This window comes from Plectropomus leopardus, chromosome 14 (genome assembly GCF_008729295.1).
Source record: "Plectropomus leopardus isolate mb chromosome 14, YSFRI_Pleo_2.0, whole genome shotgun sequence".
Taxonomy (NCBI): Eukaryota; Metazoa; Chordata; class Actinopteri; order Perciformes; family Serranidae; genus Plectropomus; species Plectropomus leopardus.
In genome coordinates, this window is record NC_056476.1 from 6,978,360 (window position 1) to 7,002,886 (window position 24,527).

The following is a 24,527-nucleotide window of genomic DNA, read 5'->3' on the forward strand; positions in this document are numbered from 1 at the left end:
TATTTCTGGTTATAATCTTGGTTGCATTTTTTAAATTTTTTTTTATCATTTTTGCAACAACAGATCTAAAGCTAATATTGCACAAAATCTAGTTCTCAGTCATTTTCGACAAAAACATCTACGTGCATGTATAATTACTTCTATTTCATGAGTTGAATATTCAAGTCAAATGACAGCATTACTTTATCTTTGTATTTTTGCATTATTAGAGACTGTTTTAAAATGCTTTGGTCATGTATTGAAGGTGTAAACGGTGATGTCACTGGCCTGCGGACTTCTCCACACTGTCACTTTAATTTCAGTGCAGTCCAGGGGGCAGGATCGTGAGGTTTTCCTTCTCTCGGACTCGCAGCGTTTGCACCAACCACAGCAGCAGCAGATTGAATGAAGAGCGTTTGCAGGCTGCTGGATACACGGAGGAGACCGTGCTGGCCTGTTCAAGATGCCTGAGATGCACAGCCACAATGCATCATGTTTTTTTAGCTCTTGAGAGGGCGGATTTGAGCCTCGTCACATTTCTCCACTGGCCCTGTTTTTAAAGAAAGCTGCTGCGGGGCCTTGAGAAAGCAATCTCCGCCTTGATGGTATCTGGACAGCAGCGCGCTGCACAGACGGCTGGCAGCTCTCTGCACGGATGATAAAGAACTTGGGAAAGGAAATGGTCAAGATGGCAGCTGTGTGCGGAGTGATAAAGCTGATGTGGTGGCATTAAGGTGTAGTATTTTTCTTTCTTTTTTTCTCTGGCATGCACGTCGCAGGATCGCGGTGCAGGACGCGGGCGCTTGTAAAGGAACGCTGTTTGGATTCCTCCGAAGACTCTCCTCTTCCTATCTTTAACCCCACATTTCGCGAAATTGCAATGCATGCAGGCGAGGGTGTGGGCTGTGCACGAGAAAAGGCAATGTTTTGTTAATGCTGGTCAGCCCGATCTGCTCTGCGGATAGACGCCTTGCAGGAGGACAGACAGACAGACACGTGCTGGGCTGCAGGCTGGACATTTGCATACCGTGCATAGTAAATAAACCGTCTCAGAAGCGTGCACACAACATTGATGGAATGCGACCTGAGTGATTTTATAACCTTTTGTGCAGCGACCGAGATATTCAGATTAACATGGCTGAGGCGCCGCGCAACGAGCCTCCCTTAAACGTGGAGATCGACCCGGATTTCGAGCCCCAGAAGCGGCCACGGTCCTGCACTTGGCCCCTGCCCCGTCCCGAGTCTGGTGCGGGCAAGCCCGGGACAAATGACACTGACGTAATCCCTGAAGAAGAGGATGATGAGGGTGGCAGCACGGAGAGCGCTCAGCAAGCCAGCGGCGGCGTTGTTAAACCGAGCAGCAGCTCCGTCTCACAGCCTGTGGAGGTCCAGCGCGGCCCCTGCAAGGAGGAGGCCGCCGATGGCTCGCCTTCCTCGGCGCAGACCCCCGCCGCGGCTCCGGGCGGCTCTGCCTCCCAGCAGCTGAGGAAGTCCTCCGCCCGCAGGAACGCCTGGGGCAACTACTCCTATGCAGACCTCATTACCCAAGCCATCGAGAGCTCCCCCGAGAAAAGGCTGACCTTGTCCCAAATCTATGACTGGATGGTGAGGTCTGTGCCATATTTCAAGGACAAAGGCGACAGCAATAGCTCTGCTGGCTGGAAGGTGAGCAGTGACATGCTGGTGCTGTCATCATAACAAAGACCCATGATGTGGTCATGTAAAGACACACAAGGCCAAAATACAAAGTATTCAGATCAGTTACTTAAGTAAAAGTACTAATACCACACTGTGAAAATACTCAGTTACACTAAAAATCATGCTTTGAAGATAGAAAATATAATCCAGAAAAATCTTCAAACAGAACAAAAAAAGTACACACCCAAAAAACTCAAAATTATTAAAAAAAAGAAGAACATTTTAACCCCCCTAACTTATTTAAATAAAAAAAAGAAAGTAGAAAAAACACCAAACCTCAAAATTCTAAAAAGAAAAAAGCAACCCAAAACTCAAAATTATTATAAAAAAAAAAAAGAAAGGAAGAAAAATACATCCTAACATATATATATATATATATATATATATATATATATATATATATATATATATATATATATATATATATTTTTATATTTATTTTAATTTTTTTTTTTTAAGAAAAACAACTGTAACATGCTGGTGCTGTCATCATAACAAAGACCCAAGCTGTGGACACTTAAAGACACACAAGGCCAGCAGTGGAAGAAATATTCAGATCCTTTACTTAACTATAAGACCAAGATGGTACTTAAAAAAGTAACATAACCAAGAAAATGTAACTACAGTTTGAAAAGTAAAAGTAGCCAATGCCGAAAAATGTTCAACCTCTCCATACACACAAAAAAGAACACCACACCCAAAAAACTCAAATTTATTAAAAACTTCAAAGAAAAACAAATAATATAACCATGAAATTATTTTTAAAAAAATAGAAAAACATCCAAATAATCAAAATATTTAAGAAAAAAAGAAAAACAGCCAAACTCACATAATTTAAAAAATAGAAAAAAACACACCCCATAAAATGCCCAAAAGAAGAAAAAAAAACATAAAAACGTCAAAATTATAAACAAAAATGAATAGAACAACCCCCAAAGTTCAAAATTATTTTTAAAAATATAGAAAAAGACTTAAATGTTTATCAAAATAGTTTGCAATTGACTGATTAAACAGCTTATCATTTCAGCTGTACTTGTGTACAGTTTGATAATTTAATTTGTTTAAAAACATATTTTATTTAAATTAAATAAAATTTAAAAATAAATTACTCAAGTAAAGTACCTTGAGTTCATACTTAAGTACATTACTTGAGTAAATGTACTCAGTTACATTCCACCACTGCACAAAGCATACAGCTATGTTAATGTAGAGATAGAGGAAATTGCAGAAACCACAATATATGGGATAATTTAGGATTTCAGGTTTATTTTAAGGCACATTTGGGAGCCTGTATAAAGCTGTGTAAACAATCAGCAGGGGGTTTGGAAATATGTGGCTGCCTGACAAGCACATGGTGTAAAATGACCCATGTTGCTATCAAAATAAAAGGGTGCAGCTGTAATAGTGTGTGCATCAAATTACACACACTATTACTCCTGCACCTAAAGCAAAATCAGAGCACACACTAATCCAGTAAACACAGCCGTCGTGTGTATGAAAGTCGAGACTCAAAACAGGCGATGCAAAGTTAATTTCACTTTCAGACAAACTGCTCACGCTGCAGCACAGGGGCTTCTTACTTACAGGCTCCGGCGGGGCCCTAGCTGCTTCTGTTTGATTTTAAGGATTAGTTCGGCCTGGAAAACCAATTCATCTGTCATGGAATCAAGTCTGATGAAAGCTTTGAGCTTTGCAGGATTTAGATGGTGTGGGGGGTAGAAAAAACTCTGGAAATAGGTTTGTAATCCGGTGCAACTGTAGGATGTGGGATGCAGGCTGATTTTCCAGGGAGTTTCTTCATGAAGAAATTACAGTAAGGGTCAAGATTGTGGTTTAAAACCTCCGCATACTGATGTGACATGTTGATGGGAAGCTGAGTATAAAATTTAAGCTGTGTGTCGATGCTAATAACTGATTAATCTGCACAGAAACAGTTAATACTTCAGATAGCGGCGGTCAGTTTTCATTCATGTTTTGGATGCTACTCAGTGTATTTAGGAGCTGCAGACAGATATTGGCTGGGTTAAAGTTATTATTTTATACTATATTATTATTAGCATTATTTTTTATAAAAACTAATTTTAGAATAATTTTCCATCTTGTTTATCAAAACAGTTGGCAATTGATTTTCTGTCGATTGACAGATCAGTCAAATAATCATTGCAGCTGTAGTTTGATATTTTAATTTGTAACAAAAACATTTTATAAACCCTTAGGTTTTTTTATGCAAAAATCATAATTTGTAAAGTACCTAAAGCATTCAAATAAATGTAGTAAAGTAAAAAGTACTATATTTTAAATGTAAAATTATTATAATTATATTATAAATAAAAAATTCTCCATTTTTGCATATATATTATCTTCCCCTGTGTTTTAAACCGTTTTATAATGGGACATTTCTTGCCCAGTTGGCCTTTTTTCTATGTTTTCGAAAGAAATCAAACCAATTTGCTCAGGTTTTAAAGGCCTTAAAGGCATCTAAACGCGGCACAAGAAAACTGCTATCAATCCAGACTGCAAAGGGTTAATGTTAGGCTTTCAGAAGTGCTGATATCAGCATTTCCTGAGAGATGCTTTGTGGCTGTGTGACATTCAGCAATAAGCTTAAGGTTGGTTCATCTGCATAAGGGGGACTGTGTGCAAAACTGTCCTCAGCAGCGTGTGGAGGGTGGGACCGAGAGGTTGTAAATCCAGACCTGTCACACTTCTCCGCACCACATTCAATGACAACCTTTGTGTGCAGCTCCAACACGAGGTTAAATCCCCCCCTCTGTTGTGAATCCAAACAAAATACTCAGCTCCCATACAGATGACCAGCCAGCGGCTCGACCCCCGCCGTGTGCCACACTGTCTTTTTCACGTGGCCCGGGCACAAGAATCAATCAGCTGACTATAAATTATGTAGGTCAATGTGTAGCACTGTGAGAGAAGCTCAGTGTTTCTCTTTGGATCTGGCTCTGGCGAAACTGGCATTGCTCCAGTCCCCGCTCAGAACGAGGCTCTCTGCTCAAAGGGTGCTGCAGAGCTGCTATGACTGCATGGGGGAGGGGCAGGCAGGAGTTGCTCTTTGTGATTTATCTTTTATACGTCGTATGGTTCCTACTGTATCTACCTGTGTAGCACACAGGACATTTAACACATCTCTAAAGCTTCAAATATTCAATAATGTCCTCGAGATCTTTATTTTTAAGAAGCAGGCCTGGTAGCTGTTGCTGCTGCATGTCACACAGACTGTTTTCTCATCGAAAATATAACAGGAATTTTGCATGTGATGCCAGAAATACTGTTTACCCCTTTGACATTTGGATCATGTTTTTTGTACTGCATTCACACCCCTTTCAGAAATATTTAAACCACTGAAACCTGCAGAAAATTGGTTTGATTCATAATGAAAATGTTGGAAAAAAAATGCACTTTGTGGAAAATTTCTTGAAACTTTGCAAGATATGTTTAAAAAATTTCATGAAATAAGAAGATTTAGATTTAAAAAAAAAAGATTGGGGAAAAATGTCCAGAAAGCACTAATTATATTTATCACAATTATATATTCAAAGTTATTTCACAGAATTATCATATTTTTCATGCAATTTTCTCAGGTCATTTTGTTTGTTTGTTTTTTCTCCCTCATTCTTCTTTTTTGTACTAATTTTCAGTTAATTTTCTTGCAGCTTTTTTATTAATTTCTTGATAATTTGGAGTTATTTCTTCTTAGGTTACTCATCACCTTGTTCCAATGTTTTTGAAATTAATTAAGTGAATTTATTCAGGTTTCAAAGCAAACCTCAGCTATCTGTATCCAAGAGGTCGACACAATGAAAGCATCGTCTGTGCAGCATAACATTTTCAAATTCAAATTCAATACCTATGTAATATAAAACTGCAGCTGTAACACATTTTTCATGCATCAAAGAGTAAAACTGAACTATCTGGGCATTTCTGAGGTTGCAGATTATGTTTTATTGTACTGTACTCTGCTATATTGCAAAGTGCACCTGCTATTCAGTCCACCTGTTGTAATATAATACAATCCAATACAGCAACACTGCAATTTACAGCCTCATAAATGACCACAGAGTTGAATCAAAACTGCTCTGACAGGCACAACCAGAATCAGTGTCACAAAGGTTTTATTTATTTATTGCAGGGCTGTTGTATTTGATTTCTTCAGACTGAATAGGACAGCTGTTGCTTCATTGTGTCCACACCCTGTGCAAATGATTTAGTTTTAAAAAGTCTGTACTTTTTATGGATTAACAGACAGTGAAACTGACCCAGCTGACAAATGTGATGTTAGATATCATGCATTTTAAAAAAAAACATCTACAGACACTCTTTTTCATATAGTTAGAACGTGTCATCACTAAAATCCTGCTAAAAAATTGGGATGCATCACTCCAGTCTGCTTGATCAGTTATTTTCACAATCAATCACACAATTATTGTCTTGGGTGATCACTTAATTTAGTCTATAAAATGTTGTTGTCAACCATGTTTTTAATAGTGAAATCATGAACGTGTGTCGTCCTCTATAACTGCCTTTAGTCACAATAGCACTGGTGTTAGTGGAGTTAGTCCATTTTAGTCGAGTAATGTGTCCTCAGCATGCAAATGGTGTTAAAATTTGCATACTTACAGCAGCAGGTTTTCCCAAATTTTACATATAGCCTTGTTTTATGGACATTTGTGCAGATTTTCAGCCAAATTAAAAAAGAGAGACCTCCCGCGCAAGACTAAAAACATCCATATTTCCTCCAGTCACAGGTGCAGGCAAAGAAAACATGAAATTCAAAAACAAACTGTGCGCTCTGGGAGTCGCTCCCACTGTGTGTTTTGTTAACACCTGCACTGCTGTGACATTTGGAGTGCTGTCTTCATATTCTTGGCACTCTTTATCAAATAATCAGAGATTTTTCTGCTTTTAATTATCAACTCAGCCTTCTGGTTATAAACCCAGCTAATGGAAATTGACACATGCCAGCTGATGAGGGAAGGTAGGTTTTAAGCCACATTGAAGCGGGTTGAGTTAAAGGTGAAGTCAGAGGATATTTTGTTATTTCTTCTCATAACAAATCCCATGAAGAAAACAAAATAACTTTTTATGTGTTTTATGTGTTTTCAAAGCCATACCACGTATAATTTTGCAGTTGAAAATAGTCGCCAACAAATGAAGTATTTACATGTGTCTGAGTAACATTTGCCAAAAACTGCCAGGCCCAGCTGTTTAAGGAATAGTGATAATTATTGAATAATTAATGAGCATTTTCTAAAATAATTATGTATTTTTGATCTGTTTAAAAAAAATAGTTTGACATTTTGGTGGGAAAACTGTCAGCAGCCGGTTAGCTTAGCCAGCTAGCTCTGAAACTGGAAGTCAACTAGTTTGGCTCTGTCCAGCACGTGTCATTTTTTCATATTTGCTAAAACCTTCAAGGGCCAACTGTTTTAAGAAAGTGTAAAACTACTTGATATTTTTTTACTTGTTTTTAAAAATAGCTCAATATTTTTGTGGAAAAATTGCCAGCAGTTGGTTAGCGTAGCCTGGTTAACCCAGAAAAACTGGAAACAGTGAAACAATAAGCTTGGCTCTGTCCACAACTTGTCATATTTTTTTAGTAACATTTGCAAAAAACTACAAGGCCCATATATTTTAGGAAATTTGTGAGCCTTTTCTAAAAATAGCTATCTATTTTGATCGGTTTTTGAAAGATTAGTTTGACATTTTGGCAGGAAAACTGCTAGCAGCCGGTTAGCTTAGCATAGCAGCATCTAGCTTGGCTCTGTCCACAAAATGTCAATCATAAATAGAATTTGTGAAAAACATGAAAGCCCAGCTGTTTAATGAAATTAGTGAGCCTTTAACTAAAAATAACAATGTATTTTTGACTTGTTTTTGAAGGAATATTTTGACAATTTTGTGGGAAAATTAACCTGCAGCCACTTAGCGTAACCTGGCTCGCTCAAAAAATGGAAATTGTGGAAACAACTAGTTTGGCTCCATTTAAAAAGAGCCATTTTACTTTTTTTGGATTAAAGACTAGAGTTAATTATTAAAGTTTAGATGTACTGGCTCTAGTCTTTGTGCTATAAGCTAATCGGCTACTGGCTGTAGCTTTATATTGAGTTTACATACATGATGAGAGTGGTGTTGATCTTCCCATCTAGTGCTTTACAAAGTATTTCTTTAAGATTTACGCGTTCAGAAGAAACAAATGTGCTAGGGGATGAGGGCTACACGGTAAATCTGAAATATTGAGAGATCATCCAGCACATTGTTGGTTTTGGCCTTTTTATGGGATTTCTTGACAAGTTAAAAAAAAAAAAAAAAGAGAGAGAGAAACACTATCCTCATAATTGTAGATCAGTACTTTAACCTTATCAGGACATCATTGGTTAATTCTGAGTAATCAGTAAAATCCACCAACTTTTCCAGTAAACTCATGGGGGGTTGAAAGGGGAAATAAAAGCACATTGTAATGCCTTAAGTTTTATTTCTGAGAGTCATATGTGCTTTGCTGTTGTTAGTGATAAGAGTGTTTACCAGTTGAGCTAATCTTTTAATTGGCTTGAATGAGGGCTTTGCTGCAAGTTTGATGTCAGCGGGTCATTGACTCATTGCATTCAGGGGAAAACTGCCACCAAGGCTTCATTGTGATCTTTCAGTCATCACAAAGCTGGAGAGCAACTTCCCTCACAGCTGCGTTTTATAGGATCCATGCGTTGAGCTGCTTTAGTGTTTGATTAGTTTAATCTTCTGATAGAGGGACTTAAATCGGACCTCGGTTTACTCAAGTTAATTCAAGCTTAAGAGAATTATGCTGGGCCCTCTCCCAGTGAACTTGGCCTTTGGGCTGCAGAGATCACTGCAGAGTTTTCCTCGGTTGCTGCAGAGTGACTCTGTGCAGGACGGTCATCAGCAGGCTCCAGCTGTTTAATTTTGTACATGGTTGGGAACATCTCCGGGGAAATCCTGTAGACCTTTCTGAGCAGCCAGAAATAGGTCACAGTGTGAGGTGCAAAGTAGAAGTGTTTCTAAGACACTGCTGTGTTCGTATGCTTCACAGTGCTTGCTTTCAATAGTTAGATTAGTTTCAAAAACCTTGATTTTTTTGTGTGGGAGGCCGACAGCATTAGATTCTAAAATGTAATTTACTTAATTTTCTACCCCTGGTGTACTGGTTCCCAACAAAATAAGGAGGTGTCAACTTGGCATTTGTGAGCAGCTTCACTGGCCTAGTTTGTTAGGAGGCATGGGGAATTTGACAAAAACGTTCATGAAACATGGATCTAATTGTTTTCCTTGGTTTTTATTGCAGAATTCCATCCGACACAATCTGTCCCTCCATAGTCGTTTTGTCAAAGTACAGAATGAAGGAACAGGGAAAAGCTCCTGGTGGATGGTCAACCCAGAGGGCGGGAAAGGAGGCAAAGCTCCCCGACGACGGGCTGTATCGATGGATAACAGCAAGTACATCAAAGGAGCGCGAGGCCGTGCGACAAAGAAGAAAGCCTCGCTGCAGGCAGCTCAAGACGGCAGCTCAGAGAGCTCCTCCAGCCTCTCCAAATGGACAGGAAGTCCCACCTCCCGCAGCAGTGATGAGCTGGACGCCTGGACAGACTTCCGCTCCCGGACCAACTCCAACGCCAGCACACTGAGCGGTCGACTGTCCCCGATCCTGGCCAACCTGGAGTTGGACGAGGTTCCTGATGACGACTCGCCCCTCTCCCCGATGCTGTACTCCAGCCCCAGCAGCATGTCCCCGTCCACGGGGCCCACAGGGCTCTCAGACCTGGCAGGAACCATGAACCTAAACGACGGGCTCTCTGACAACCTGATGGACGACCTTTTAGACAATATCAGCCTGACAGCATCCCAGCAGCCTCCTCCTGGAGAGGAAGACAACGGAGCCAACGGTCAGGGGAGCTCAGTGTTTACCTTCAGCTGCTCAGGAAGCAGTCTGGGTAGTCCCTCTGGCAGCTACGGGCCGAACCCACTTTTTAGCCCGCCGTCCATCACAAGCCTGCGTCAGTCGCCCATGCAGACCATCCAGGAGAACAAGCAGACCACCTTCTCTTGCATCTCGCATTTCAGCGACCACCAGACCCTGCAGGATCTGCTCAGCCTGGACTCCCACAACGTCATGCTCACCCAGTCCGACCCGCTGATGTCACAGGCCAGCACCGCCATCGCCCTGCAGAACTCCCGCCGCAACGCCATGCTGCTCCGCAAAGACCACATGTTGGTGAACCACACTAGTGCGGGCGAGGCCCAAAGCTCTTCAGTGCCTGGTTGGCAAGCTGGCTTGTCAACCTCTGACAAAGACGCTGGCCTCTCCGACGCCAAGCAGCCGCACCTGAAGTCTCCCAGCAAGAACGCCTCTATGCAGCTCGGCTCTGGTTTGTCCGGCCAGGACCGCTTTCCCGCCGATTTGGACCTCGATGTGTTCAACGGCAGCCTCGAGTGCGACATGGACTCCATCATCCGCAATGAACTGATGGACGCAGACTGCCTGGACCTCAGCTTCGACTCGCGCCTCACCTCCGCCCAGAACGCCAACAGGAATTCAGGAAGCTTCTCCAGCTCGAAACAGACCTCCCCTCACAGCTGGGTACCGAGCTGAGAAGCTCTGTCGGGGTAAAAAAAAATTGGGGAAAATGTAAATTGGGGTTCATTGTCCTGCGTTGTGAAACTAGAGGGAAGAACGTACGTAAAAGTGTATTCATGTAGTATTTTTTCCATTATTTTCAATGTGAGGCATTAAGTTCGGTACTGTATTTTAAGTGTCCGAGACACACTATGGTGTCTTCACAGCAGAGAAAAAAAAAATCTTTAAAAGACCAATGCCGGGGCGGTGTGAACAACAGTATTGACTGGAATGGAAGTACAGGACATTTTGTTGAAACTATACGAAAAGCATCAACTCGTGTTAGTCTCAGGGAATCACTCGTGCAGTATCACAAAGTGATACATGAAACTGAATTACGTTTTCACCCTGCTTTCCCTCCTCTATCACACCCTTTCATACCTAAACCGACATTTTTGCCAAACCAGCTGTCAACCTGTTGTGAGTGACAGCCTGTTTACAGAAAAAAAAGCTGCAGAGAATGTTACATTATTACGTTCCAGTGGAGGATACTTGACAAGCTTTTTTTTATTTTAAAGTTTCTTTGAGAGACGTAGCCTAAAAACAGACTAAAAGATTTTAAAAAATGTTAATGAAAAGCTTTTTTTTCCCATCGATGCACAGCACCAAATATCAATCTGTAGAGGTTAATATGTTATCAAGATGTGAACTGATCTACATTGTGTGGTTTTTGTATGTAATGTTTTATTTTTATTTAGCGAGTTTACCCTGTGATTTTAGTGACATTACTGTGAATTCTGTTCCTTCTGAAGAGGTGCATTACTGAAGTCTTGATAATATGGTGTTTCTGCTGCAGATCCCTCTTCACCATCTTCCTCCCCCCTCCTCCTCCTCCTCCTCCTCTTCCACTTACTGCAATATTGGAAGTACTGCTCAGTATACAGAGTTTAGGACAGACTTAAGGACCGTGTTTAGCGAGAAACTCTAGCTCTAGTTGACACCATTTAGCAAACACGTATTTGGATTAACCACACTTAGAGACTCCACAGCACTCAGCTACAATATTTTGGTGTTTGTTAATTTGAAGGAGTTCTTGGTGCTATAAATAAGAAGATAGCAGGGAGTGGCTGCAGACGGAGCAGCATAAGTAGCCTCCCCTTTGTTATCAGCACTATAGCAGGTGCTCGGTTCAAATGGTGTTTCCAACCCTGTGAGAGGAGGTGGTGTAGTATCTTTAGAGCCATTTTTTGCCATTTGAGAAAGAAACAACCACAGTATTTTAAATATTGCCAAAATATTTCTGCATTTAAATAAGTGGAAATAAGAGGATATACAGTGTATAAATATTAGGAACAAGTGCTATAAGGGCAAAAAAATAAATAAATAAATACATCGACATCAGCACAGTTTTTGTAGGAACATCAGGATGAACTTTTTTTTAGTTTACATTTTTTATCAGCTGGAAACTGTCACTGAATTTGTCTTATTGTTGAATGCAATTTTATTTATTTTGATTTCCATGCGTACATATTTTGTGCTTTTATGACATGCGGTTGAGCTTGGTAAAAGCACTTTTTGTTTTAATGGCCTGCTCAACATTTTTTACCACCTTAATCGGATATCGATCAGGACCGACAGCAAACAGCAAATGGTGTCCTCCATTTAGAGTTGTTAAAAAATCTTAATGTTACGTCCTGTTGAATTTAAAAGGAAAGTTCACCCCAAATCAAAAATATCTATTTTGATCTCTAAATAGTCAGTCCTACTCAGTCCCTCCAGAATTTTGCAGGCTGTTTTGGATGTTTTTGTGGCTTGAGATGCCTGACGGCAGCTTTTCTAAAAAATTGTGATGCATTTGCACAGTTTTTAGGAAGTTTTGCAATGAGGTTGCAAGGGCAAGTGAAAATTGCAAAAATAGTTGCAATACTATCTCCAATTCAGAGCCAAATACTATGAGCATCCGGTGTTATAAATTAAAAGCCCCTTTTACAGTGCCTGTTCAGCGTAACAACATCGTGAAGCAATGCTGCATCACTGTTCAGTATAAAAGGTACGATTGTGAAATGGGGGAACAGAGTTGTCTTGCCTTTAAGCTGGTAGTGGAGCCTCGTAACAGTGCCAAAAAGATGAGCTGTTGCTTTTATTTTAATGCAGAGCTGAAGGATTGTATCAGTGAGCCGCTCTCCTCCTGCTGTGCCTGCCCGGTTGACAAAAGCTAACATAACAGCATTTAACATCCGAGACTGAGCCATAATACAGTCCCAACAATGTCACAATGACACTGATTCTGTCATTAAGCCTGTTAATAACCGTTGGGTAATGTAATGTTAGCTGTGTGATGCTTACAGTTAGCCGTGGGCTAGGTGGGAGAAGAAGGGGCTGAGTGAATCAATACACTGCATATCACCGTGCAGAAGCAAATGTGCATCTAGTCATGGGTGAAAGGCTCGTGTTTGTGACAGCACAAGATGTAAACATTAATGGCGTCCATTAATGTTTGATGCATGCTTTCTTCTGCATGTTGATATGGGTGTAGTCTGACTGAAAGAAAGTAGTTCTTATGTGAAATTGCTCACAATAACTTCTGTGAATTATTTTGAGTAACCGTGTCATGATTTCTGGAAAGAGACATAGCTGTTGAGTTTTTTAAATTTATCTTTTGGCGCTTAAAGCACCACAAGCTGAGTGCCATCTAGTTTAATTGTTTTGGAGAGAAGGCAGACATCTCTACGGCCGATATCTCCATCACTCGGAAACTCGCACCAAAACAATCTAGATTAACTGATTGCACTGTGGATCAGCGGAAAAATATGTATTTTTGATTTTGGTGTGAACTGTCCCTTTAAGTGCAATATTGAATCCCATTTGCTCATTGTCTGATTTTACAACAAATTAATTTCGCACAACAGTGCTTCCAAACATTTTTTTTGTAGCTTCACATGGATGATTTCAAACTGACTTAACTTTTTTCTACCTATATTAATTTTGAGTAACTCTCACTGCCAATATTCCAACTCCATTTCTTCCTCTTGCTCCTACAAAAATAAAAGAGACATGACATTGCCAGTTGTAATTCCAATTCCTATCTTGGCTGTATCAGAGATGGTGCATGTAAATAAAGCTTAAAGAACCACTGAAAATCTGAGTTTGTTTGATCTACCTTTGTTTTATTTCTGTCTCTAGAGGAATTGCACAGCTGCAGACTTTGACTCTGCAGGCACCAAGGAGGCCAGTAGCTATTGGATAATCACATCATGAGCTAAGAACCAATCACACACTGTATCCAAGAGGAGCGGACCCGCCGAGATTAAGGTTTTTGAATGCATGATTGTTGAGGTAGCTGCTGCTCAACAACTGGTGCCCAGTTTTATATCTACATACTGTTCTGCACATAAATGGTAGGTATCTAAAAATTCATTGGTATCATAATCTGACAAACACACTCCAGTGAAGCGTTAGAGCCCTCTACAGATCAGCTGCAGTCACTGAGGACAGGAAACAGAGGAGGCCTGTCTGCACGGATGTTTATCTCCATGGATACAACACAACAAGTCAGCATGTGGAGGCAGAGATTTGGCAGCACTTGAGGAAGTGTATATTCTGTTTTCTTAATGTTTGAAATGTTTGGATTTCCCAGTGTCTTAAGAGTGTTGATCCTGAGCCATGTGTGACATATACAGAGTGTCCTCTGCTGTTAAAGTGGATCAGATGGAGGCAGATCTGTTGCGTCAACTCTCAGCACTCAGAGCGGAGATCGAGGAGAATGGATTTCCTCAAGGAGTAACCCCCTCCGGATGTTACAGGTGCGTTTGTAAGAAATACATTTTGCAAGTAAAGTCAGCTTAATTATGACGGTAAAATAACTTACTTTTTCCAGCAGCATCAATTTAATTTTGCAAGTAAAGTCAACTTAATTTTACAAGTAAATTTAAGTTGACTTTACTAAAATATCTGGCTATCTCCTGAATGGATTGCCTAGAGGATAAATTATTTGATTAATTTGTAAAATCAAAATCATGCCCTGATGAAGATTTTGTGTTGAAATGCATCAGCATTAAGCCCATTAATTAAAGGCTTTTAATTTTCTTTTCCTTTTTTTTTTTTTTTTTTTTTTTACTTATTTACAACAGAAAAAAACAAGTCTAACATCTCTCTCTTTTTCTGGTAATTTTTGTCCTTTAATACCAGTTTTTGAGACCCACATGTGAAGCAGCACTCCTCAGTCAAACTTTATATTTTTGTTTTCTGACCGGATACCTGCAAAACGAATAACATAACCATAAGCCTCAGCTGTAGGCCTATTTATTTATTTTTTAACAGCTAATTAGAAAGTGTTAGCATTCTAGAGCACTGAATTTTGCAAACATGGTAAACATTAACTTTGTGCCAGCTAAATATCAGCATGTTAGCATTGTCCTTAACAGTTCACTCAGTACTACTTCTGCTGGAAACACAGCAATGACTAGCAAATTGACAACCAGTTTTGCTTTGTGTTGGTTTTAGAAAGGTTGAAATGTTTTGTTTGAAATGTGCAAATGTAACATATTCGGGGTTTGTATAAATCTGCAATGCCAATATTTTTTTTTCTAGTGACAGGGGGTCCATGTATCTTAAAAAAAAAAAACAAAAAAAAACGAGTGATTATTGGATTTTCAATGCAAAAATTAAAATTGAAATATAAGATGATTTTCTTTCTCATAGTCAAAAGGGATAAGCAAAATTTAAAAATTGGTTTGATTTTCATTTTCTATTTAGAGTATCAAAAAACAAAATCACTTGGCACGTTTCCACTACATGATGCCGAAAAGTCCCCAACACCAAAGGCGAGTAGAGTAGAGCCAGTACCATGTAGTGCAAATGCGCCATTAGCGGGAAAGACGAAAAAAGATCCCGTTTTTTCATTTTCTGTGACCGGATGCAACAGTGTCCCAGGTGGACCTGCCTCCACACCTCATGCACGCGCAGGCTCGTAACTACGGCAACCGATGCGGCCAAAGAGAGGACATGGCGAACACACCGGTAAGAACGAAGTACCAGCAATAACAGTAGAAATTGCGTGTTTACGACTATATTTCAGCTAGAGACAGGGTCTTCATTACATTACCTGCGTATTTATAAGTAAGCAGTCAGTGTGACGCCGGTAACGTTACAGTGTTTTTGAACGTACGTTAGCATTAGCTTGATATTGAATTGTTTAGCTAACGTTAGCTAGCACATTAGCTTCTACAGCCAAACAGAAGGTAGGCCTGTAAGCTAGCAGCTTAGACTGTTTACATTTTCGCTTTACAGGCGCACTGACATGTTGTCTGTGTTGGTACAGTTATTTTGAGAGTGTGACACTGGACTCCGCTGAAGAAATCACCCCCAAAACTGATACTACGAGCAGACGAGCGGGGGGCGGAGGGAGCCGGGGCGCCGTGTGGACCAAACACCGAGGACCTTGGCCTTTGCAGGAGGGAGCCTTTAGCCTGGCAGGGGGGTCGGTGCTGTCACAGACTAATGTATCTGGTCAGTTCTTCACCGATTTCCAGATCCTCACGGAAAATACTACTACAGTTTTTTCTTGTAAATACTCTGAGTGCTGTACTGTACTGTAAATAGATTGTATTATAGCCGGCTCTAATGTCTCCAAATTGTTTTGAAATGTATGTAACTTTACTATTCTATCATTAAATTTGTCTTACTAAGTGACTTGTATCTACTTGCATACATCAAACAACACATTACCAAATAATAATAATAATACATTTTATTAATAGAGCGCTTTTCACAATACTTAAAGAAGAAAAACAGTCAATTTAAGTCAGTTAAACATGCTGAAAATAAAAACAATATCAATAAAAGCATGACAGACAAACATGAAATGTAGATAAAACATTAAAAGCAGATTTAAAATGGTGGGTGTGGAGGTGGGATTTGAATGTATTTGTAATGATATTATCACAACACTTTTTGAACCAAATTTTAAGAATATAAAGACCTACATTTGTAGCATTGAGATTCACAGCCAATACTATAATGTAATGTCTCAAAAGTAATACCTGAGCAGAAGCTTATGAAAACTATGACACTTTACATATTTTTAAATTTTATTTGGTAGATGAATGAAATACAAGGTAGGTGGGTACAATACATGGGCAAATAGCAGATTTACAGTTGGAATATAATCATAAATGCTTATTGATCCCCAGGCAAAAATTGTGACATTTTACAGTTTGCAGTCATTCTATATATAAGCAAAAGCAATAACAAATCTAAATGAAAATTTTATAATAAAGATGTGCATTATGCTCAGATAAAAATATAGTTAAATAATAAGACTAAAATAAAGAAATAGAAAGTAAGATTATTTACAAAAATGTCCATCATGCTACATAGTTTGTTAAATATTAAAACAAGACGATAATAAGATAAAATAGTGCTGGAGGATATGATTCCTGATGCAAAGACCAGCCTTTCTCTGGGTGGTGACGTGTGGCCTGTAGAAAGAGCAGACATATTTAGATGTGTGTCTCTCACTTTGGAAAAGCCGATCCAGAGTTCACCCTCATTTTTATTAGCAAACTGCTGGCGCTCTCACTATGGCCACATCCGGTCACAGAAAATGAAAAAAACAGGCCTTTTTTCTTTGCTGCCTCTAAGTGATTTTGTTTTTTGATACACTAAATAGAAAATGAAAATCAAAGCAATTTTCTAAATGTTGCTTATCCCCTTTGACCACGAAAAAGAGAAACGCCTTGTATTTCAATTTTAATTTTTGCATTTTAAAACGAAAATCCAATTACCACTCTGTTTTTTTAAAAAAATTAATACCTGCTTTTGAACACCAAGAACCTTTTTTTAAATTAATTTCTTACTTTGTTTCAGTTCTGTTCCACCTCCAAAAGATGTTTCCTTCTTCCGTGTGGAGAGGGAACATGCACTGAGGAGAGGGCTGCAGGTGAGACTGAAAATTCATCTTTTATCTTCATCAATGACAGTCTCAGGGCTACAGAAAATTAATTTGTCTACATCAGCGGTGTGCCAACTTTTTTGAATTTGAGCAAAATTATATAATGTGAAAATACTTGGGGGCCAAGTGTTTCTGCCATCATATAGCTTATAAAAAAAACAACAGCAACATGCAAACAAACAATACCAATGTATTCAATTTTACATCATTCCTGAAAGCATCGTTCTTCACTGTCCACTTTACACTTCGCTGTGGCCATGTCTGTTTCATGGCAGGAGATGTCTGCCGCTAGGTAACCGTTCAGTTTGCTAGTTTACTGTCTGTTTATGAAAACACATTAGTTCCTGCTTGATGCTTTTGTACAAGCTGTAATACAGTCTTTCCATTGTGAGCTGAAGGGAAAATATGCAAAGTGATCATGCTTGATTAACAAATATAATGTGCCAGTCCATACCACATTTGGAAAGTCAAGCCAAGGGCCACTAAAAATTGGTCTTGAGGGCTACAATTGGCCCCATGGCTGGACTTTGGACATGCCTGGTCTACATTTAGGTTGTTAAACTGTTGAAACGTGGATCGACATCATGATTTTTGTGCTGCTTTCAAACCCCTTTAAGAATTATTTAAATTATTTAAATTTATATCATACAAACATACAATCAAACAAACATACAACATAGGCTGTGAATTGCAGTCAAAGTATAAGCAATATGTTGCTTTGAGCTTTGACTGAGAATTTAACAAATTTAGTATTGTTTGAAATAAGCAAAGTTTTAATGTGTTTTTTTAAATGACGATTAATTGATTGTTTACAATTTGCGACCCTAATATATATTCAAAATAATGTTATAGAATTATTTACATTTTTTAAGTAATTTTTTGCAGGTAATTTCCGTGGTTTCTTGTACTTTTTTCTTATTTCTTTTATTTTTTCCCCCTTTTTTATTTTATTTTATTTATTTATTTATTTTTAAACTAATTCTTAGGTAATTTCCTTGCAATTCTTCTAATTTCTTGCTAATTTTTGGGCATTTCTTGTGAAGTTACTCAACTTGTTTTCATATTTTTGAAAGAAATAAAGCTAATTTGCTCATGTTTTAAAGTGTTAAAACTTTATAGCAGCCTCTTGATAATACAACTTAAAAGAACAACTTTCACTTCATTTGGCTTGACTAAATTATCGACCTCTTTCTCCTCCTGGTTGCAGGTGGCTGAAGCTTCGCCAGTTCAGTCTCAGGCCGACATCATGCAGAGAGAGCTGGAAAGTTGCTTGAGTTTGGAGCACACTCCTGACAGTCTGCCTCCACTGCTGCACCAGGTGAGAGCAGACCTGCAGTAAAAAAAGAAGTGATGCACAATAGAAAAGAATGGAAACTGGAAAAAGGTAATTCAAACCAATTCTTCTCCACAGTTCTTCACAGATAGATCATATCAGCTGGCTCAGATCAAATATCTGCTCATGCTGAGATGGAGGAGATTCTGCCGCCACACCAGCGTCATCGAGAAGCTTTATCCTCATTACAAGGTGACAAACTTAGTCTCATTGATGCCAGCAATTCAAAAATGACATATGAAGACGCAATATGACAGGAGGTTTTCCTCTTGTGACTAAAATTACAGTTAATTTTCTGCTGCACAGCCAAGATAATAAAGCAGTTTAGCAAATCTTACTCAATTTTGGTGATTTCAGTTGTTTTGGCCAGAAAATGTCAGAACTGTTTCTTAAAGCCCAAGGTGCTTTTCTTGTTGGACCAAGAGTCCAAAACCCCAAAATATACAGTTTACTAATATCTTAAGAAAAAAAAAAAGATTATTATGAAATATTTGATCAAAAATAGTCACAAAATAATTATTGGTCAACTAATCAATTGCTTCAGCTCTGCAGAATAATGCATGATTCTGTTTATTCTGCATAGAGACTGAAAAGGCCACACTGTACAGACATCGCATGATTTAATATGCAGTAAAATATAAAAAAAGAACAATTATGGCACTACAAATATTCAAGGGAGACCTTGATAATTTTATCACTGGAAGAAAATACAATAAAATTTTGATTGAACAGCAAATGGAGGCTTTTCTGTGTTCTTGTGTTTTCATTTCTGTGAATATGAAATTTTGCTGGAATAACAGTAACATTAATTGCAACAAACAAGCTTAAAGGAAACAAATGGAGGTAATCAGTGCTGCGTACACTATATTCATTTAAAGCTTTTGAAAATTTGTAAACGTACCCAAATACGTGAAGAACCAAAGTCTCTTAAAGTATTTGTTTCCAGGAGAATTTCTTTTTCTTTCTTGTCTTGTTAAGATTGAGTGAAGACAAAAAACACTTACTAGCCATGATTAAATAAAAAGGATTAATACACAAGTTGAAAAATTAAAATCTTTCTTTTTCCTGTTCACAAATTTCCCAGCTGATTTTCTTCACCAGTTCACGTCCGCCTTGTTTTCCCTCAGGATCTGGTGTCACGTTTGACGAGTGAGTACGAAGACGCTGTTCAGAGATCTCGCAGACTGTCAGCGAGCAGAGAAAAGATCCTGACGGGCCGAGGAAACCCCGCCAGCCTGCTCACTCAGGACGATGTGGTCATTTACCTGCGGTGGCTCGTCTGCCATCTGCACTCTGTTCAAAACATTCACAACTTCCTCAGGGTAAGAATGCATCTGTTGTTGTTGATGTTTGTTTTAAAATGTGGATTTAATACGTTCAAATGATATAATTAAGTAAATATATTTTTTAACAGGTGCTGCACTACATACCAGCTTGTGAAAGAAAAGTTAAAGATCCACAACCAAAGATTCATGAGGAAACTTCACATCACTCTCACCATGGTGAGTCATAATGTCATGTTATAATGTCATTATAAAATAATACAAAGGAATAGACCAAAAACAACAACAGAAACAATAAAGCAGTAAAACTGCAAATAAAAGGAAATAATACAGATAAAACATACATTAAAAAGGTCAAATGAATAAAAAGTAATAAAATAAATAAATAAAAAGTTTGTCTTATGAATGTGTCCTGTAATGTATCCAGTAGGACTTATTGACATAAATAATCTCACCACTGATGGAAATTTGAATTTAAATCTACAATTTTTATTGACACTTGGGCAAACTCAATCTGCTATAACAAACATGTCATCAAAATCAGCAGAACAGATACTAAATAGACATTGTGGTGAGATAATTTTGTCAACCCCTGAATGAACTTTGAAACTCATAATGTGAATATTTTTATGAATACGTAGACCAAACCTCTGATGGATCAGCCAAACAGCATCTCCATTCACAAGTCTCTCTTTTGGCTGTGAAAAATATGGCAAACCACAAAATTATACAATGAATTATTATAAAATTTTAAACATATTAAAGGCTGAAAGTATCACAGCACAAACTCTTAAAATGTTTTTACACACGCCACGAGATACAAAGCAAGGAAATACAGGATGTTCAGTCAAAAGTAGTAAAATTATCACTTAATACGTTCAGTTTCAGGTATTTCAGGGCCGTCTATTAAGGTTCCTCTGCACACTTCTCACCTGGAGGAGTTTCTACCTGAGCTGCAGTCTTTGATCGCTCACTTCCATCTGACCTACGAGACCCAAAAACTCAGGACCACCGCTGACGAGATGGAGTTATTCAGCATGGTAATGTTTACTCATGTACTGTAATGAAGTACTAAATTGAAGGACTTGTACTTTACTCAGGAATGTCCATTTTTTGCATCATCATACTTCTGTTTTACTACATTTGTGTGACAGCTTTAGATACTTTTTCAGATTGCAGTGTTTACATCTGTGTCTCCAGGTGTGGAGGGAGTTCAGAACGATTTTCCAACAACAGGAGCAGATGAAAACGTTTCCTCAGTACGACGGTTCAGAGGTCGAACGGAGCCAGTGGGGGAGGAAGAGTGCGAGCCAGGCTCTGAGGAAGGAGGCCGACTGGATCCCCTTTATTCAGGTTAATAAAATAAATAAATGGAACAGTAAAAATAAGCCCTCCAAAAATTGTTTTCCTGCAGCCGAGTCGCCAGAAGAAAATTTTGGCACTGATCGTTTCTGCAAACCACAAGTTCATTACATTTGTAGGTGTTATCTGTATCATATTATCTTTTCTAAAATGACGTAATTTATGAGCAGTAACCGTGGTGAATCGCCTGCCAGGCTGTAGACCACTTTTCAAAACCAACAGAAAACAAAACTGGTTGTATTTTTGAGCTTTTTTACCCCAAACGTTTTTTAAACTTTTATTTTTTTAGGCACCTTACACTGTTTTTCCTGCAGCTTTTTAGCCCCCAAACTTGGTTATATTTCGGGACCCGTTGCTGTGTTTCCAGTGGCTTTTTTAGCTCCCAAATCATGGGTGTTTTTTCAGGGATCAGACACCATTTTTCCTGCCAGGATAGTGGCATGTAAAGCAACTGTTTTTTACCCAGACATCACTGCATTTCCAGTGAGGATTGTGGAAACTGGATATTTAAGCCTTAACATGATGTTTTCCCGACCATAACCAAGGGGGTTTTGTGCCCAAACCTTACTACACATTTCAGTGTATCTGCAACATAATGTTCAAATGTCACATTTTCATGGTTTGCACTCACGCATAATACCAACATCTGCTTTGGGTTGCAGTTTTTGTAACAAATGTTTTTTAATCTGTTATTTTCCGTACCTGCTCTTTCTCTCACATCACTTTTTAATCTTTCCTGTTTTCAAGTGCTTTCTCTTGAGTGTTTTAAGTTGTAAAAACATTACACTTGTGCATTTGTTTATGAATTTAAATGAATGTTTGTGTTGGTGTGAGGACAGTAGATACTGACTGTTAAGATTCTGTCCTGAAGGTGAAGCCCAAACGAGATCCGTGGCAGCAGAAGTTCGTCACAAAGCTAAAGAAAAAGAAATCTGTGGACGAGATGCTGAAGATGCACAGCAGGTTTCTTCAGGTAACAATGTCAGCTCTGAATCAGCATCTCAATATAATTACACCTATAATCATCATGAACATAATAGTTTATCAAGATGCTTTTTATTTATTATGATGATCAGGAAATATCCAGTAGTCATTGTTAGTCTTTTAATTTCTATAAGCACTTAATTGATGAGTCTGTATTTTGAAGTTGTCTGTCACAATTAACCCCTGCTCACCTGCCACTCAACATGTTTTATAACACATAGAACCTACATTTTTACATGAAGATCGTAGTGTTTATCAGGTTTTTTTGTTTGTATCTCATCAGGCCTCTGATCTGCTTCATGTTGCCGCAGCTCTTAAAGAACACGCCGCTCATGTCGACAGTTCATCCGCACCAACCTCGTCAGTCTCATGGAGCAGTAAATCAAAACGACAAAATATCTCTGAGATCTGGACGAGTATTCACAGCTCTGCCACTCAGGCATGTATCATCCACTTTCCTGCTCAGAAAAGTGGGACCAAAAACCCCTCTCATGGAAGACGTTATATTAAAAGTGACATTTTTGTTTTTAGGAAACACATGATCAGTCAGCCAGATCCAGAGGCAGCAGAGGCAACAAAAAGAAGAGTTTAAAGAGTCAAACGTCGAGCGCAACAAATGAAAGGTGTGTATCATTTCAGCAGAAAATGTTGCTACAATATGATTTTTTTCAATATTTGATAATTCATTTAGTGCATTTAGTCATTTAACAAGTAAAATACCAAAATTGTGTATCTTATCTTTAGTTTTTTAAAAGTCATTTAAACAAAATAAGCAATTAGAAGACATTTCCTCAGTCTGTGGAAACTCAATATAAGCATTTGTGTTTATTTTCTGATATTTTATACACTCATATTTTCTTCCAGGTTTGTTCTTTGTTAAGATCAGCCACCTTTTACTCACCTTGGCTGCAGGAAACATAAGTGTATTCAGTTTTTTTGTGTCTTTGTTCCCTTTGTAAAACCCAGCTACTCGTTTGAGGACAGTCTGCAGCTGCTGGGCCTGGATGACAGTTTAGAGGAGGGAACCTCAGATCCCATCATGACCAGAGGAGCGTACCTGTCTCTGATCCACCTGCGTCATCTCAGACTCCGACAGCTCCAGGTGAGGCAAAGAGCAGCACGTTACGATGTAAAAACCTGAGGATGCTTCGATATTTTTTTATTAATAAATATGATATTCAAATCTTAAATCAGCAAGAACCTGGTTAGGAATATTTTTGTAACATTTAACATGACAGCTGTTATATTGCACTATTTTACATCAGGTTTTATACAAGCTATTTATTGATAATTATACAAATTTATGCAGTATTGATACTCTTTTTTTCCCCCTTTTATGTCTTGCTGCTTTGCCTTGATGTGCTGTAATATGTGAATTTCCCCAGTGTGGAATAAATTCAGTCTCACCTTCAGGTTCAGATTCAGAGAACTTTATCGTCTTAGACGTGGCTCAGCATGCAGTGCAAAACAAACTCGGACAATAAACATAATGCATGTGTTCCTAAAAACAAAATAAATATCTAATACAAATAATTTAGACGTATTTATGAGAAGTACAAAGTGAAATAGTTTAAGTGTAAATGTGTGGATTGTTACCTTTTATTTCAGATATTTAGCAGTGGGTATAAAGGAATTGTTTTAAGTTTTTCTTGACCAAGGGGACTTTAGAGCAGCGTCCTGATGGTAGTACCTGAAAAGACTCATGCAGAGGGTGAGTGGGATCTTTTGTAATGTGATTGGCGTTCCTTTAAACTGCTTGGGTATGAAGCGCGGACAGTGGAGTTTGGGTTTTACCGGTAATAATCAATCTTGTCTTCTCCTCTCCACAGCGCGTCTCTCTTGGGTTGCTGAACTACCTGCGTTCTGTGGAGAGGACTTTGACCTTCGACCTGGCTGGTCTGAAGCTGGAGGAAGGAGAGCTGTGCAGCACGGCGGAGGAAACAGGCTGGATGAACGCAGTTAGAGGAGGACGAGGGGAGGCCGGAGGTCTTGGCTCGCTTCAGTACAGCCACAACACTCCTGTTGACTATAAGGTAAAAACACTTAAAAGCAAAAAGCTGATCCCTTAAAAACATGTTTGAGTTGTGGTTTTTTTTTTTGCATTTATGGGAACAGCAATAACAATTAACAGATTTTTTTTACTGAATCCAGTTTTTATTTTCTATGAACCTCTAAAATATTTTCTAAAATATCAAATATCCTGTTTGCATGTAGACAGTATGTCACTTCTTTGTATTCCAGGTACATTGCTCTGAGTTTATGGAGTTTGCGGAGGTGGAGAACCTCCATGATTTCTACAGCACAGAGGAGCAGATCGTCCATACTCAGGACCAGAGAGGCTTTTACATCGTGTAC

General features: G+C 38.7%; 1 protein-coding gene across 1 annotated transcript; it reads left to right on the top strand.

Moving 5' to 3' along the window:
* The first annotated feature begins 236 nt into the window (after positions 1-236).
* foxo3a (forkhead box O3A) lies at positions 237-11,657 on the top strand. The gene is made up of 2 exons (XM_042500067.1): positions 237-1,644; positions 8,990-11,657. The coding sequence occupies exons 1-2, from the start codon at positions 1,114-1,116 to the stop codon at positions 10,292-10,294; spliced, it is 1,836 nt and encodes a 611-aa protein (XP_042356001.1). The 5' UTR covers positions 237-1,113; the 3' UTR covers positions 10,295-11,657.
* Positions 11,658-24,527: the final 12,870 nt, after the last annotated feature.

What these genes read in the sequence shown, in the direction of transcription:
- foxo3a (XM_042500067.1), top strand. Translation starts at nt 1,114, where the DNA reads ATGGCTGAGGCGCCGCGCAACGAGCCTCCCTTAAACGTGGAGATCGAC. An exon ending in ATAGCTCTGCTGGCTGGAAG is followed by an intron (nt 1,645 to 8,989) that starts GTGAGCAGTGAC and finishes TTTTTATTGCAG; the next exon opens with AATTCCATCCGACACAATCT.